General features: G+C 39.2%; 1 protein-coding gene and 1 pseudogene across 2 annotated transcripts in view; both read right to left on the reverse strand.

The window, feature by feature from the left end:
- The window catches only part of LOC147428198 (actin-related protein 2/3 complex subunit 1B-like), a 42,877-nt gene extending 41,364 nt beyond the window's left edge, over positions 1–1,513 (reverse strand). The window contains exons 1-2 of one of the 2 annotated variants that reach the window (XM_086496947.1): positions 1,241–1,513; positions 801–895 (exon numbers count right to left, since the gene is read on the reverse strand). In XM_086496947.1, the coding sequence (XP_086353073.1) occupies positions 801–895; positions 1,241–1,310 (165 nt within the window). In that variant the 5' untranslated portion in view covers positions 1,311–1,513. The remainder of the gene's footprint in view (positions 1–800; positions 896–1,240) is intronic. The other variant, XM_086496946.1, reaches the window with a different exon arrangement.
- A 3,139-nt stretch (positions 1,514–4,652) lies between these two features.
- LOC147428199 (protein MICROTUBULE BINDING PROTEIN 2C-like) lies at positions 4,653–7,060 on the reverse strand (annotated as a pseudogene).
- Positions 7,061–17,734: the final 10,674 nt, after the last annotated feature.

Consider the following 17,734-nt stretch of genomic DNA (forward strand, 5'->3'; position numbering starts at 1 on the left):
AATCAACTATACTCTAATATTATCATGTGGAACTGAGGGTTTGTTGTAAGTGGTCTGTGAGATAATCCGTGGCCTCTCAATCTGTATCCACTGCGAGGGTGTGAGTCCAAGTATGCAAATGGCTGTTGAATATATCATAGCAAATGTGACAAAGGTCTCAAATAGACACCCCTTTGTGTGCAGCTCCTAGTAGTGTGCCAAGTGTCATCGGCATTCTAGGTTGCATACCCTCTAGTGAATCTATCTCAGCTGCACTCTACATGGAAAAGCAGCCCCTCAGATTAAAATTCAGTGTAAGCAATCAGCTAAATCATGTGTGCATGCATATCAAGCTCTTTCTTACATCCTCCATCCATCTTTATCGAAAATAGGGCTCACGAACCTAAGCGTAGTCCATTTAACTAGGGATTTATACGAAGTTTATGTTTGTTTTTAGGCTTGTACATTGATGTAATACCACTCTACACCAAGAACCTTGTGTTTCCTACTCAAACAAAACCCAATGAGAAGGAGTGTCACTTTATTCATGAGTGGGATCTAGCTAAAGATATCCAAAGAAAGTGCAAATCCAATCAGCATGTCAAACAACTTCACCAAATTACTTTCATACAGACTCTTAGCGTCTCTCTGTTTCTTGAGCATCAAGTGCTTAAATGGGAGCTAAATGTCACTTCCTATTGTTTTGTAGAGCTTCATTTTCGCATAGCATTTAGGTGTGTTATGTTTCATCAAGAGCTCACAAGAAAAATAGGTTTATGTAGCCTTTTGACTGTTTCAGACTCCTGTAAATAAAAAAATACCTGTCGTAGTATGTGAACTCTCTCCCACACAGAATCTCGGGCTGGAGACGCTTTATAGATGTGTACTTCATTGTTGTTGGGACAGATAGCGACCACTGCAAGCATCCAAGAGATTGGTGAAAAAGCAAAGTCCTGTTAATGAAATAATCCAAAGTCCTGGTATTGAAATGATCAAAAGAAAAGCAAAAAGCAAGCAGACCCATATCATGTTGCATAAAATAGCAATGACCCAAATAGGAGACGCAGGAAAATGCATCAGAAAACTTGACATGCTCATAAAAATGCAGGAAAACGAAGAGAGCCCTTTGAAAAGTAATCCAATATGCATGAAAAAGCAATATGGGCTAAAAGCAAGGACCAAAGAGAAGAATGGAGAGAGGGGGGGGGGGGGGGGGGGGGGGGGGGGAGAAAAGCTGAGGAGTCAGGACCCATGCGCTTACTTGAAAGATCTGCATTCCAGACGTGGCAAATGATGCAGTCGGCAAGCTGATGCGAGGCCACTGCGGCCATTCAACACAAAAATGGCAGCAACAGACAATTGTCTGGATGTAAAGACGTAAAGACGTTCTTTGCACAGTTTGCAGTAACTTCGAAGTACCCACTTCTTCAATTTCGCTTTGACGATACGCTTGCTAGATTTGACAGTCCTTCCTAACAACTGAGTCACCCTGAAGCGATCCTCTTTTACCAAAAACAAGGTCGTCTACAGTAGACGAGGGCACTGCCTACAAGTAAAAATTAAAATTGCTCTTTCGAAATGTTATTGAATTATGCTCGGTAGCTCATAGTAGTAAATGATATAAATTTTGGTCTATGAAAGATATATGGTTTACAATTTTAATGCAAGAATCTTATGGATAATTAAAAATCCTCTTGTACTAGATGGTACATCTATTGTTGTAACATGAGCTTTATGTGTTGAAAAACAATAAAAAGATGAACAAAATTTTGGTATCGTTTTAACTTCTCTTGAGGATGATTAAATATATTATTTGGATGACGTGGGTGGATTCTGCCAGAGACTTTATTTGGAGCTAAAGCCAAGCCAAAAATAAGTTTAAAGGTGGGGCTATGTTGTTTATTGCATCTCTTGTCAATCAATTGAAGAGTATTGAAACTCGAATAGTGTATGTTGAAGCACCTATTCCTGATGGAGATCTTGTTGCAATCTTATGCAAAAGTTTGCCTCAAAAATTCAATCAAATTGTTACTATACTCAAGGAAAAAGATCCAATTTGTACATTGGACTGAATAGTCAGTCGTTTTGCAAGGAGAAGAGCACAAATTATTGTGCGAGGGTCTACAACTCATGCTACAAACGTGACATTGGTAAATGCTTGTTCTATTTGAAGACAAGTTAATCATCAAGGGAAAGACAATTTGTCCAAGGACTCAAGTGTACATTGTGGAAAGATGAACCAAGCAATTTTTTCAAGAATGCTTCAACTAAATATTGCAAATGGTGGTGATACTAAAAGAATTTTAGTTTGTATGGTTGCAGATTCAATTGATGATTGTTACAAATTCGAAAAGCTAGTTGTTTTTTTTCAAGTTCAAGTCATTTTATTTGTGTCAATAAATGTAATGGGTTTAACACTACCATGACATTTTTAGTCAATGGTAAGCACACCCAGTTCCTTGTCATGTCTTACGGATTAAGTTTATGTTGTCCATCCCTCCTGATTATGTTGGACGAGAATCCCTCTTGTTGTACGGTATGGGGGGTCCTAGTCTATGTAGTTAGATGAATCGTATTTACTTTATTTTTATCATGATTAGTTATCAATTAGACTGATATAGTAGATAGAATTGAAGGGGGGATTGCTAGCAATAAAGATACATGGGCTAAACCATGCACAATATGAAACACTAGTTTAAGTGGTTGGAAGTTGGAAGTTGGAAGTTGGAAGATAAAGGTCAATCAGTGCATGAGCCTTGAATGCTTTATAAAGACATTGTCATAGTTATTTTTAATAGAGAGTTCTTATTGTTTCTCATATATCTATCTCTTTTGTTTAGGTTGTGGTCTCCTCCTCCTCCATCTCCACTTCCATCTCTACTCTCTATTCACCAATAGAGAAAGTGGAGCCATACCCATTTTACTCAACATTGTCTTTTCTTCTTCCACTTATGTGATAGGATAACCCATTTATAGAGTTTCATGGGCATGGTGAGATTCTCCATGTCAATCCTTGTGTAACCTCCCTTTAGCCCATGTTCCCCCACTCTGAAGTGGGCTGCCTTCCCATCTAGACAACACTCTCATAACCATAAAAACGTTTTGCATGAAAAAGACATAGAATGTTTGCACAATTGAAGCAACCCCCCAGACTTTGGCTTGCATATTAGATACAAATACACATCTCTTCCCAAACTAGTGTCCAACACTAGAAGCCCAAACCTGGCCCCTAACACTAGGAGTCACACTTTTAGACCATAACCCGTGGATTTGACCCCATAGACAACCCACATTTGTGCATTCACCCACTACATTTCGATCAGGAATCGATTGAGCAGGGCACAAGTATGTAGTCTATTCCTCATCTACAAACTTCCAAACTTTAGGGAGTTATAGAATCAAGAAACTTCCAAACCAAGTGAAGAGATATAAATACACATCTCAATGGGTCCAGGAGAGCCTTCATAACCAATTAAGGAGTAGCCCCCGCTGCAATTAAAAAAATCTCAAAAGAACATCCTTCTCAAAAATGGCAATCGACATTCCAAGTAAAGAGGTTTTTTTCTACCTCTATCAGCCTATGAAGCTAGCCCTGTCCCACAGCCAGAATTAGAACTAGCAGTATAATGATACCATTGATGTTCATACAAATTTGAGCTGCAAAAAAACTTGAAATGAAGTAAGGGTCATAGAGATTTAAGAGTAAAAGAAGCTTTCTGCTCACTTCAGACAAGGCATATATAACCGTTCAATATCAATTATTAATAGTCAAAAAATGCATGCTTTTTAATGAGATCTTTGAATGATTATTGAAACATTTGATGCCACTTGGTGGTACATTCCAAGAGCGAAAGATCCCAACTAGCTTAATGTTATGTTGAATTGAAGAGTTTCATCTTCAATAGACTTCACTGTTCAGTGGAGAATAGTCTTCACTACACTTCAGCTCCATTCGTCTTTCTCAATAAACCTAAATTGATACATTTTGACAAGCAGCCTTTGTTTACTGCATAAAACTACATGGTGTGCTTTACATAGTTTGCAAACATTAAGCATGCAAGTTTGCCATACATACTCCCCGACCAAGACAGAGCTCTCCAAAGAGCATTATAACATCGATACACTTGACATCTCTAGCTTTCTGAGATGATGATTACATGCTTCCTTGCAGGTGGCATGAGAGACGTGCATATGCAGAAGACCGCCTGGTGTCCCCAGCATAGAATTCATGTCCTTTTCCATAATCTTGAGTGTTGAATAAGGAAGATATGTAGGCATGCAGTGCAAGACGGGAAAAAGTGTGTGTGCACCTTCAAATTATGTGGTTATGTGTGATCACCAGCTTCCTAGCATGCTTTCTGTGGGGCAACTTGTCTAGAAAGAGCAGAGAAGGCAAAAATGAGAAGAGCCATATGTGTGCACAAAACTCCCTCCATTGTGAAAAGCCCACTCATTGTGACAGGGTTAGAACAAATGCAAGCACGTCCAATGATAACAGGCGAGGACGTGTTTGCATTAGACCCTGGTGGTTGTGAATCTTCCCAACAAGTTGTGCTTACCATGATTGTGTGGTCTTCTTACTTGGAGAAGCAAGACAGACATCTTGATGCGTGAGGCAAAATGCACACACAATGCAGAACCATTCACCCAAGGACCCGGTATCGATGCCTCCATCAGACGCGTACGCCGTTGTCGGAGAGCAACAGAGACACTTGTAGCTGCCCCCTTAGCTTTGCAACTAGCACCATCAGCTCATCAGTTGGATTGTGTTTAGCTGTGATTATGTCCGTTGAATAGTTACGCCTTGTAAGCTCCACAGATATGCCATCTACATCGAGTGCTTTTGATTGATACTTTTATCCATTGGCTTGCAATACAGATTCATGGCATGGTAAACTCCAACATGAAAATTCCCAACCATATTAGATATAAATATCTTGTATTCCTCAATCATGTTTCACAACAAGCACTCCCTTAAACTCATTAGTAAAACTGTTGATGGCTACAAGTACATGAATTAATGACTTCACTTTTCATCCATTCGGAAATGTATGGATTTGTCTATATATCTATATGTGTGCGCATTGTATTCGCTTGTTGAAACTCGCAGATGCAGCAACCTTACCATTGTTGACTCTGCATTTTTTAACAGGTTCTCCAATTCTTCATCTGCCGATTCATTGCTTAGGCACAAGGCAATACTTTCCATCCACAGCAGTAGTGCAACCACCTAGCACTGGAGACTCTGCGATTCCTCATGAACTTTTTTCGCATGCGAGTTTGATGCTCTGGCATTGAACTCGGCTTTCTCTAGAAGGCACTACAGGCTTTCAACCTCATGCTACAACATTGCAGAGATCAATGAAAGAGACAAGTAACTACCAAGGGTTTCGAGAACAATGCACTACTAGAAAATTGTATACCTGTGTTCCAGAGAGTTGATCGATAGTCCTTTCCATCTTTGACTCCTTTAACAAAATCTGCCATTGCAGCCCCTCCACAGTTGATTGCAAGCGCATAAGTTCCACTTGCCACGTGCTATTTTCCACAGCTTGCAAGTAATTTTCTCTTTCTAGCAGCTTTTGCTCCAACTGTTCCATTTGATCTTGCAGATGGGCAATAATTGAATTCTGGTCCACACGGTTATCTGTAGAGGGAAACAAAAGACGTCATCAAGGCCCTTTGCCTTATAAACAAGAATATCAAAGAAAACACAATGATCATCTCCCTTCAACATTACCTTGAAAAATCTGGCCTTGCACCTTTTTAGGCCTAAGTCCATATTCAGATGCCTGATGAGCAAGTGCATGAGTCCCAAAACATTCATTATCTCATTGATCAAAAGACACGTGTATTCACATTTGAATCACGAATCAAAAACATAAAGTGAAGAACGCTTTAGACTTGCCGAGAAATGGATTATGAATTTTCAAGTTGCATCAAGACGAAACTATAAAGGAAATCTACCTTGTGACTTTAGCACGTACTAAATTGAGATTCGAAAGATCACGAAGCTTTCTGAAATTGTTTGCTCAATTGATCATGAATAGGTACATTTCTTATATCTCATATGCAAACAGTCCATTCTCCAAAAGTGGCTAGACCCAGATCTCACAAGCTTGAGGGCCACACAAAGCCAAATACAGGCAAACCATAACAGGATATAACAAGCTTGCACGCAAAGTGACTATGCTCAATCACACATAGGTGGCCCATACATGCCTACACTTCCAAACAACCCTTGTACCGTGCTAGTATGTTACTGTGCATAGGTTTTACTAAACTGCATCTAGTGACACTAAAATACACAAAGAATTTTAGCATAACTGAGAAGTGCTAAATGCACCTTCATGGCGTCGTGAGGATTAGGCGTGTAGACAAGTGAAGAATGTCATGGAAATGACATGTTGCTCTGCTTCTGCTCTTGCAAGTATGTGCATAAATCTAAATTTGAAGTTACCAAAGCATATAACGTACATTGTCTGACTACGGTGTACATTGTCAAATTAGGCGATGGCATACTAATTCTGAGATGGAGGATGTGATGGGAGATGCCAATTCTCGAAACAGCATGGAATCTGCTGTAATGATCTTGTTAGCAGAGATGCCTATGTGTGCATGTCAAGAATTTCTTTTGAAATAGAATGGAAGATGCCAATGTGCAAGCACTAAGTACAAATGTGTACGTCTATATACAATTTGCAGATTAACATTCCCTTCATGATGAACACTTCATGAAACAGCATACAATCTGATGGCGTTTTGATAATCTTCTTGATAGGGTTACAATGTGAGTGTACCATAAATGTTTCCACAAAGGGGATAATCTCCACCGGGTTGTGAAAGAGCACTTTATCTACGCTGATGTCGGGAGGCAGGCCGGAGGAAAGAGAAGGTGATGATGAAGAGGCTAATGTTACAGAGCACTCGCTCCATGTATGTGATGATGCAGCAAGCCCACTGAAACGTCTATCCTTCCAACTATCTGCAAAGTAGAAAGGGTCGTTTGGGCTGTGGTAGAATCCCACCTTCTTGAGTAATGGGGCGCCGACGAGTGTGCAGCAGCTTTGCCCATTTTCATTGTGAGAGTGTGAATAGCCCAATTAAGCTAGCGTCAGTCTGTGACTATGGAAGAGGTGCAACACACACACACTTGTAATGATGAGAGAGAGAGAGACACCTGTTCAAAATCGCACGATCCCTTCCTCCCCGCTATCAACTGCAGCACAGAAAAAGCGCGCACACACACACACAATCAAATTTCCACTCGAACCACCAAACAAAAATAGAAATCCCATGCATGCCGTCCACCTAAAAAACATACCCTTGCTCGGAAACTCCCCATTGGCCTGAGGCCCTATGGCCATGGCGACAAAATTCCTCCCCATAGACTCTGCCTAAGGGCAGTGCCAACAAGTGAAAGGGTCACGATGGCTATTTAAAGCAATAAGGAAGTGATAAAATCATTAGGTTGAGTTTAACAAGAATCAATCTTCGGGAGAGGATTGCATCTCCTTAACCTTGAGCCGGTTGAAAGTCGAAAGAACTATCATGGTAAAGGGAAGAACAACCATTGAAACATGTGAGAAAATAGTTCAACAAGGTGAAGAGTCACGAAGGTTAGTTAAGGGGGGAATGAGATCTATGGAAGATAAGTTTAAATGAGTGTCTACAAAATTCACATTAATAATTTTTCTTATGTTTTAATATAAAGTTATATTATACACTACACATGCATAATCTCAAATGGTTTATATATTAGGAAATGCCCCAATTTTCTTGTGTTTTAATATGAAATTATATTATACACTACACATACATAATCTCAAATGGTTTATATATTAGGAAAGGCCCCAATTAAATAATAAGGTGAAAGATGCACATTGCACATTATCATTTGAAAACAAAATAAAAAGAAAAGGATATAAATAAAAATATACATTATATTGTTCATTGTACATGCACAAGCTAGATTCACAAGAGCCAACGGCAAAAACCTTGCACTCTTTCTTCCACCTATCCCTTCATTCACAAGGGACGGAAATGGCACTATAGAATTTATTCTGCAAGCTTTTGATGTCCAATGAGTTGTAGTGTAGTGGCAGTGTTGTTGAGCACGTAGCTTCTGGATTTAGTTCAATCACGCCAATCCACATTTCATGTTGAAAACTGGATGGTAGAACCGCTCTTTCAAGAGAGGGGAGGGGGTCTCACTAATTTTTTTGTGGGGTCTAAAGAAGTGCAATTTCCTTTTGTGCCAATGGACAACCTCCATGGTGGAGACATGCTCCTTTTTTATGTCTTTTGTCGGCTCTTGTGAACCCAACCATAATCACAAATGGTTTACATACATTATCATTGAAAAACAAAATATAATATATAAAAACGATAAAAGAAAAGATAGATTAAAAAAATTAAACAAAATAATATATCAATGCCATAGAGAAAATTAAACAATTGAACAATTTAATAAAATGAATCTTTCTGATCTCCTTAAATAAAAGGACTCTTTACACATGAGAATATTTAAAAATTTTATTGAATGAATACTTCACATCATGCATCAAACTCTTATGAATACTCTTTAATCTTTTGTTCTCTAAAGTCTTTTTGAGCATGCAAAAAAACAAGGTGAGGAGTCACGATGGCCTTCTAAAGGTAAGAGGGCAGGGGGAAGATTAATTAGAAGTAAGTCTTAATTAGTTGTGCAATTGTATTGTTCTAATATTAAATTGTATTGTCCACATACACACATAATTACAAACTAACGGTTCCAAACCGACCTAATGAACGATCTGGCTCCCACCACTACCTTCAACGACAGATTATGGATATGGAAAATGCACTTTCCCTTCATCCCTAGTCCCCCACACACAAATGCACACACATCTACACAAAGGTGAAATGGTCAATAAATAGTGAGGTCTGTTACACTGGGCGCAATTGAGTTGGAATTGCATTAATCACGATGGGTCCACTTAAACGACAAGGTGAAAAGATCACATCGGCAATCTAAGATGTCCTTTTAGGAATTATTAAATAAAAATATTATTTTACAAATCAAAATATTGCAATATTTCACATCATGGGATCAAATTCTATGACTGTACTTCTAATGCTTTATTCTTTAAGAATTTTTAAAGCATACCAAATAAACAAATATAAAAACAAGTGAAAGGGTCATGGTGGCTTTCTAAAATAACAAGAAAATGATAAATCATTAGATTGAGTTTAACTAAGCTTATATAAGGTAAAGCATTGTTCAGGAATATCTCTTTTATTAAGGAATTGAGTTTCCTCCTTACAAAGAAGCAAATCGGAAATAATAATTGAATTTTTGAATTTGCAAGATTTTTAAAAATAAGTTCTCACATATTTCACCATTTTTTCTTCCCTTTACCATGGTTTGCTCATTTAGTGTATATATGTGTGTGTGTGTGTGTGTGTGTAATAAATAAATATATGTATGTGTGTATGTATGTATACGTATAGAATTTACTAGAATTATGCAAGGTGAAGCTTTCACTTTAGCATTCTAAAAGAATAGAATGCAAGTAAAGTCAAGCAGTGTAAGGATGTGAAATGAAAGATGAAAAAGGAAGATTCATTTATTATTTTAAAATGGAAATAACATTTAAGGTAAGTCTCCATCATGGCACAAAAAACAATGAAAGTCTTCCTAACCCAACACAACACTAAGGCTTCTTTTAGAAAGCCAAAAAGGAGAAGAAGATACCAAATTACCATGATAGAAAGACCCATTAAAAATTTAAAAGGAAGATATAATGTTTTACAATACTTTCAATTTCAAGCCAAGAGGACAAGTGTCCACCATCAACAATCTCGGCATCAATGACTCAAAAATTGCACCATTTCTCCACCACCCCCCTATGGCCTTCTTTAGGCCAAAAATGAAAGCAACTTTGGAAATAGCATTTGAAAAGAAATGATTTCTTTCTCTTCAACTTTCAAGGGACACATGCCGAGAAGCTAGAATCGAACGACCTTCACCCATATGGATATTAAGGCCTTTACAATGCCAAAAATCGTGCAAATTTCAAAACTTCTGCTAATATTTTCGATTTGCTTCTTTGCAAGGAGGAAACTCGACGGACCACCGCTTAATGAAAGACACTTTCTTGAGCACTAATTAGAATTAAGCTATAGAATGCAAGAAAACTCAAGCCATGTGAGACTGTGAAATGAAAGGTGAAATAAAAGGAACTCATTAATATATATATATATATATATATATATATATATATATATATATATATATATGTATGTGTGTGTATGAATATAAATAAATAATATATATTCATCATACACACACACACACACATATGTATGTATAGAATTTACTAGAATTATGTAAGGTGGAGCTTCACTTTAGCATTCAAAAACAATAGAATGCAAGGAAAGTTCAGACACGTCATTATGTGAAATGAAAGGTGAAATAAAAATATCCATTTAATATTTTTAAACTAAAATAACATTTAAGGTAAGTCTCAATCATCACCGAAAACATTGAAAGTATGCCTAACTGAACTCTCCTCTAAGGCTTCTTTTAAAAAGCCAAAAAAAAAGAAAAACTACCCTCTAATTTGTGGAAATTCCCAAAGTATCTTTCAAATTTCAAAGATTCCCAACTTACCCTTGTATCACTTTGGGATGGATTTGCCCTGATTTTTGCATATACTTATAGTTATGACAAGGGGGAGTTATGTGAGTGCGTGAATGCGATGCATGTGCAGAGAGTGAGAAGGGGGGAGAGAGAGAGAGAACACAGGATGTGGGTGGAGCAGCTCAACACTATGTATTTGAGAGAGCCCCTTATTCTTCTATCTAGTAGAGAATAAGGTGTGTAAAAGTAATGGACGATCGGACGCCTTTGACGTGTCCGACAGAGGTAAGAGACACACCGCCTTTACCCCAACAAACTCCAACTCAAAGGCGATGCACCAATAAGTGAGACCTACTAGCTAAACTACTAGTATGTACAAGAAACTAGGTGAGAGACTCTCTCCACCTATGCCCACTAGATCACTCCGTCGATCTACACGAAGTTGTATCGGCTCTGGTGGTACGCAAGCGTGCGTACCCACGCTAGAGCCTGCATGTAAATCTTGCAGACAACTCTATATGGTCTACAAAGCTCCACAAAACATCATACTAGTGTTAGTCACTGCACGACTGACAATCCCTGCTGCAAATGCTACCACTGCAGCTACCAGGTTGGGCCTCGACACTAACAAGTCAAACATGAGGTGCCCAATCGCTGACAAAATTTGCACAAACATGGTTGTACTCGCCCCTACGCTATTTGCATGTACTGCATCATCAGGACTACCCATCATGTATGGATGTGTCAACGTCGACACTAGGATAGTGACGTCCCTCTCACCCATATGCAAAATTGTATGTCCTGGCACCAACTCATCAGCCTCATGCCTGTCATCTCTGTCTGTGTTTCTAGGGAGCAGACCTGCTTTACCTTTGCCTGCACAAACTCTGATAAAACTTGATGTGTCTCACTAGAGCACTGCTCCTCTACCTCTGTCTCTACAGAGTCTAGTGGCACGTCCTACATAGCTAAATGCTATGCCTTGTGAGCATGGTGAAGCTCACCTGCAAAGGAGACACGTCTTGTCTCTCGCTCAAAGCATGCCAGCAACAAAAACGAGACTATGTCGTCTCAAAACTCAGACACATGCATAGGATATACTAGGCCATTGCGGGATCCTCTGACAATCACTAATGAACCACAATGCATCTCGAAAGATTTCTCTCTAAGCAGTATCTAACAACCAAAGTCTGTTAATTGTCTCATTGAGAACAAGCTTTGTCTTAGTTGAGGAACGTAGCGAACATGTTGTAGCGTGTATGATGTACCACTGGGCAAAGACAAACAAACATCTCTTGCATCCTCTATGTCAAACACCGAACCATCAACCAAGTGTAGACAACTAAAACTCCCACTAGAGAAGGTGCTAAACCAGTCACGATGCGGTGTGACATGGAAAATTGCATCCTCATCTAGCAACCAACATGGAGAAGTGTCACTGCTCAAAGACATGTAATAAGAAGGAAAGTTAGAGGCAAATATGACATCACCATCATTGGCATATGAAGCCACTGCTCAAGCATGTGTCAAACCTCATGTGCACCATGCATAGATCTCCGTTGTTGTCTCATACACCTGAAACAACGATGCCTAATGTGCCATGTGTGACCGCAATGCCAACATCGTACTTATCGACAAGAAAGAGACCGCCGTCTCTCACAGTCACACATGTTTGCCGCCATAGGTGAACGCCAAAATGGCAACAAAGTGGGAGATCACTCGACCACTACACAATCATGAAAACCATGACGAATCGCATCAAAATCGATGCTCGCATATGCACAAAATAGCTCCACAATCTGCTATCTGCAAGCATAAATTGTGACAAACTGCTTAATGGAGCGCTCATGGAGCATAAAGCGCATAACCATATACACAAGTAGAGAGAGAACTAGAGAAACTGCTTGTAAAAGTCTGTAACAAACCTGTGAAACCTACGACTGGCAAAGTCTGTAGCCACACAAGCATACTCTAATCCTCACTCCTGCGAGAGTAGGTACAAGAACACCAACCTATGTTTAAGCTGACAGAACTCGATCACTGTCAAAGTGGGAATATATCGACCACTGTACAAGATGGCATAGCACTGCAAACTTTTTATGGCAATAAGACAAGAAAAAATGAACCGAATCTTTTTGTAAAATGAGTCAAAACTCAACGTAAACCGCAAGACAAGAAACTACAGATAACTGTTAGAGTGGGAGTAAACTTGACCACTAAACCATCAGAGTAAACTGCAAATACCTGCAAACCATGGCGAGAATCTAGGAAAAATCTAGCAGAGTTTTCCCTAAAAACTGAGCAAAAACTCAAGTACAATCTCTACCATAAACCATAATACTACTCAATGCTAATGAATAGAAATGCCAAAATGGCTCCAGATTTTCACATACAATGGCAATCTGCACTCAACGTACATCAACGGAGTGACGGCGCATAAGCAAACACCAAAAGAGTTGCAATGCAGAAACTTGATCAATGCGAAAACAATGCTTTCAAGAGAGCTCACTGGCACTTGAAAGTCCTCGCCAAAATGCATGTATAATGGGCATCAATCATGTGCCATCACCATATGTAAACCATCCGCAAAGACCACGAATCCAAGCACAAAAGCGCTGCCAACGTATCCTGTGAAAACGTGTGAAAGAAGCTCCATCCGTGTGCTCCAAAAACCGTGTCTCTCAAAAGACCGCTTTGATGGTGTGTAAACGCCTCCGTGACTCTTTACCCAAATCTACCAAAAAACTCTCAAATCACAAGCTCTGCACAATCTGAAATTTCATCTTCAGCTCAGAATTTATGCACCCACTTGGAGCATCTTCCGTGCTTCCAAAAGTGCATCAAACTCGCACACTATGCAAAAATAGAAAACCTTCAATTTCAGTATACAATCAATCTGAGCTGAATATAAGCAAAATGGTGAGTAATTTGCAAAAACTTTCTTCTGCAAAGTTGTAAACCACGTCGAAACGGATGGGCAGTAGAGGCAAAATTCTCAAATTTGCATTCTGCAAGGAGAAAAACAAATCTAAAAGTAGTGTTGTGCACATAGTTTTTAGGACAGCACCTTCACTTACACACAATTTTCCACACTCCTTTCTGAGCTTCCACAAGAGCATACTATCACTCTCAACTAAGCTGACAAGCTCCCATTGCATTCTCACAAAGATTCCAAGCTTTCTTGATCTCTCCACGGCCAAGAGCGAGCAAGCTATCGCTTCGAAGCTCTCAAAGCCATCGTGCTCTTCGCGATCACCATGCGCTCTGATACCAATTGTGAGTGTGCAAATGCGGTGAGTGTGCGGAGAGTGAGAAAGGGGGGGGGGGAGAGAGAGAGAGAGAGAGAGAGAGAGAGAGAGAGAGGATGTGGGTGGACAAGCTCAACACTATGTGTGTGAGAGAGCCTCTTATTCTTCTATCTAGTAAAGAATAAGGTGTGCACAAGTAATGGGCGATCGGACGTCTCTAACGTGTCCGACAGAGGTAAGAGGCACACCGCCTTTACCCCAACAAGTTATTTTTTAATTTTTCTAGACAAAACTATTCACGAATATGATCACAAATAGAGACATCTGTGCCTAAAAAAGATGAATAATTTCATCTTAAGAGCCCACAATACCATATCAAATTCTAGTTCTATCATCTTCTATTGAGGGAGAACCAATCTTCCTATGAAGAGTTGCAATTGTCTTTGGATATGTTTACTAGATTAATGAGGGGTATTTTGGGAATTTTGGAGAAATTGAAGGGTTAAATTTAAAGGGTATATCGGGAATTTTTAAAATTTGAGGGGTATTTAGAGAATTTCCACAAAAGAGAGGGGGAATTTTGGTAATTTTCCCAAAAAAAAGGAGTTGCGAACTTGTGAGAGACTCACAATGGCCCATCGCTGTGTTTATTTATTCTTCCTCCAAATTCCACAAGATTACTCATCCCATCTACTAGCTTGGGGTCTCTATGTGAGAGGTTATTCAACACTTACAATAAAAGAGTGAAGTCCAATTTCAATCTTCAACACACCCAGCTACACGAATTGATGATCTTTGCCCTTGACCAATCATGTGGAACCTCACACTGCATAGAGGTTCCCTTGTGATAATTTAAAAAAGATATTGTAGCTTGAGGAACTCTCTGTGTGCTCCTCCACCATCGACCCTCTACTGCTTCAACCTCTTGCACCTTGTGACGAGCTATGCTGCTCGCTTGACACTTGGAATTTTTCTTCTCCGTTCCCCTCTGAATGGAGGGTGATCACATCTAACTTGATTCCGTCTCTTTTATGAATAAAAATAATTGGGTACCCCCTACTTGTGTGTGCGAGAGAGAAGTTGCATGCCTTTATGACACAACACATATGCCTTGGCTACGCCAGTCCAAAAGTGCTATAGCCAATAGAAGAAAATACATGAAGCTAATTTCCAAGGCAAGTACAATAGTTGTTTTTAATTTTTCTATGTTAGTCGCAAATGTGGTAGGTTTGTTTGTGAAAAACCAAACTTGCCTAGCTGCAAACAAGTTATGGGTTGGATTTTGATAGAATTGGTTAGGATTTATATAATGCTCATATTTATAAAGATTAAAAGCTAAAGACAAAAAAGTAAATTGAGAAAAAAAAACAAGAGAGACGCACACATAACATTAACGCATTATCATCGAGAAGGAGGATGGTAGTCTCTAGAATGATTGAAAGAGGTCAATAGCATGTCCCTCTAGGAAGAGGTTCTTGTTGGAAGATTCTTGAACCTCCTTTCCCACATCTTCCTCCCACCTTGCTCCATATCAGTCGAGATTAACTCATTGTGCGTTTACTACATGAAAGGATCTTCACCTTATACTAACCATAGATATTTTGTTTCCAACACTATTCCATGTGCTGATTGTGAATCTCAAACTTTTGTGACCCTTAAGTAGTTCATTCACTTGCAATCCTTCTTGCTTTCAAGGGTTATTGCTTCCCAAGATTGCGATCATCTCCTATCTCCCAATCAAAATGATTTAAGATGAGAAACTCACCCTAGTGTGCCATTGGGTGGGAGGGCTTTTTCAAGGCAAATAATTTTTGAGATTTAGGGACACTAGCATCGACCTTGCAATGGCTTCCAAATTATCTCTAATGCTTTGTACCATAATGCCTATCACAATAATAGTAACGTTTGTCATCTTCTATTATTGGTACAACAACCTAAAACCTGTATCAAAATCTTTATAGCCAAAGCCAAAGCACATAAATATGTGAGAATAGAACTTCATGATACAATGGATGTGTGAAACCGACTTCATTATAATGAATGGGTTTGACCAAATTATCCTATATATTTTGAGTGTGTACACACTAGGCCAAGTGCACTTGAGTGATACCCATCGAAAAAAGAACTTATAATTCATGCTCGTCATTGACTTTATAATGATATACAAATCTTGATACAAAGTGGCATTTGAAGCTTATTGCTAAAAAAAAAGTGCATTGATACAATTTCTCCAATATTATAAATCATGATGCTTTGATAGTTTGTTTGAAACTCAACATAATAATCACCTTGGCATGCTCTTTATGAGCTTTGCAAGTTTGTACTATCGTGTATGTAGACAATGGGAATGAGCCTTAGTCAAGCACTAGTTCATAGTGAGGTTACTTAGCTTTTGTTCCTCCTCTTTTTTCCTTCTCGCGAAAGTATGTCGGAAATATGGTTGTAAGATGTACTTGAAGCTGGAGAATATGAAAGAGAAGCTTGAGTGCACACAAAACTAGTAGTATTACTGAGTGTTCTAAGGCAAAGATAAGGCTTGCCCTTGAAGGATGACCAAGCCGAGGGGGGAACACCTTTTAGCAAAGGAAGAAAGTGTGTTCACACACATCATTACCATAATATGGTAACAGATGCCCAATAGGAGTGATTCCATGTGCACACACATCAGAACTATAATTGGTATAACAAACCTCCAATATGAGTGATGTGTTGTTCACACACACCACTACCATAATATGGTAAGTCCTCAATAGGAGTGATGGAGTGAACATTAGCTGGCACTCATGTACAAGCAAGTTCCATTCTCTACACAATCAATCTACAAAGGGGAGTAAGCCCAAAGCTTTGTGAAAAGCTTTTAAATTCTCATGAGGCAAATCTTTGTCAACAAGGTTTTCTAGTGAAGGCACACGAGCCAAGCTATCCTCTCTTGTAGATTTGTCTTTTCCTAACATAATTATAACCTTAATGTGATTTGTGAGGGCATGGAACATTGGGTTCCTTGAAACTACAAGAACACTTTGACTATCACTATGTGCATTGGTCTTGGAACACTAGAAGTTCTTCCATTCCCTAGGCTCCACAGGTTTCCCTATTAGAGTCCTGATCAATCACAAAATCCACTTAGTTGACGCCATGTGCACAACTTGGAGTCAACATTTGGAGATCATAATGGGGAATGGTTAAAACTGCATTAGCAAAGCTCTAGCAAAGGGACATTGCAGCAAGATACACGTTGGAATTGCTAGTTGTTTTAGAAGTTTTTTTCTAGGTTGACAACTGGGAAAGGGCAAATCAAGAAAATGAAGGAGACTTCAAAAGGCAGAGACATGAATGAGCCACAAGCATTCAGGAGGGGCATTTGTCAATCATTCAGGAGGAGGAGGCAGAGCCACCTCATTCGGAAAAAATAGAGGAGGAAAGTGCAAAGGTCGAGTCCCCAAACTCCACATTTTTAATGTGGGGATTGATCCCCGTAAATGTGTGCATGCAAGAAGGGGGAAGGGAGAAGAGGAGAGGAGAGACTCAAAGGGAAACACAACACACAAGAAGGGCCACATAGCTTTTACCCAACAATCTCCCACTTAAATGCCAATGTGGCCTAAGTGGCGATTAAAGCCACTTAAATGCCAATGTGGTCATAAGTGGTGATTAAAGCTAGTATGTACAACCATAAGCACAACAGCTTGACCCTTGTCCAAATCTGTTCACCCTACATCCATTAACTCGATGTAATGTGTAAACCACTTTAGCTAGGCTCTTTGTAAGAGCATATGCTGGGTTGTCATTAGCATGGACCTTAACAAGCTCAAGTGTTTATCTCAGTCAGTGCACCCCAAATGAGATGATACCTCACCTCAATGTGTTTTAACTTGGAGTAAAA

Source organism: Adiantum capillus-veneris, chromosome 23, assembly GCF_014529385.1.
Source record: "Adiantum capillus-veneris isolate H3 chromosome 23, ASM1452938v2, whole genome shotgun sequence".
Classification (NCBI taxonomy): domain Eukaryota; kingdom Viridiplantae; phylum Streptophyta; class Polypodiopsida; order Polypodiales; family Pteridaceae; genus Adiantum; species Adiantum capillus-veneris.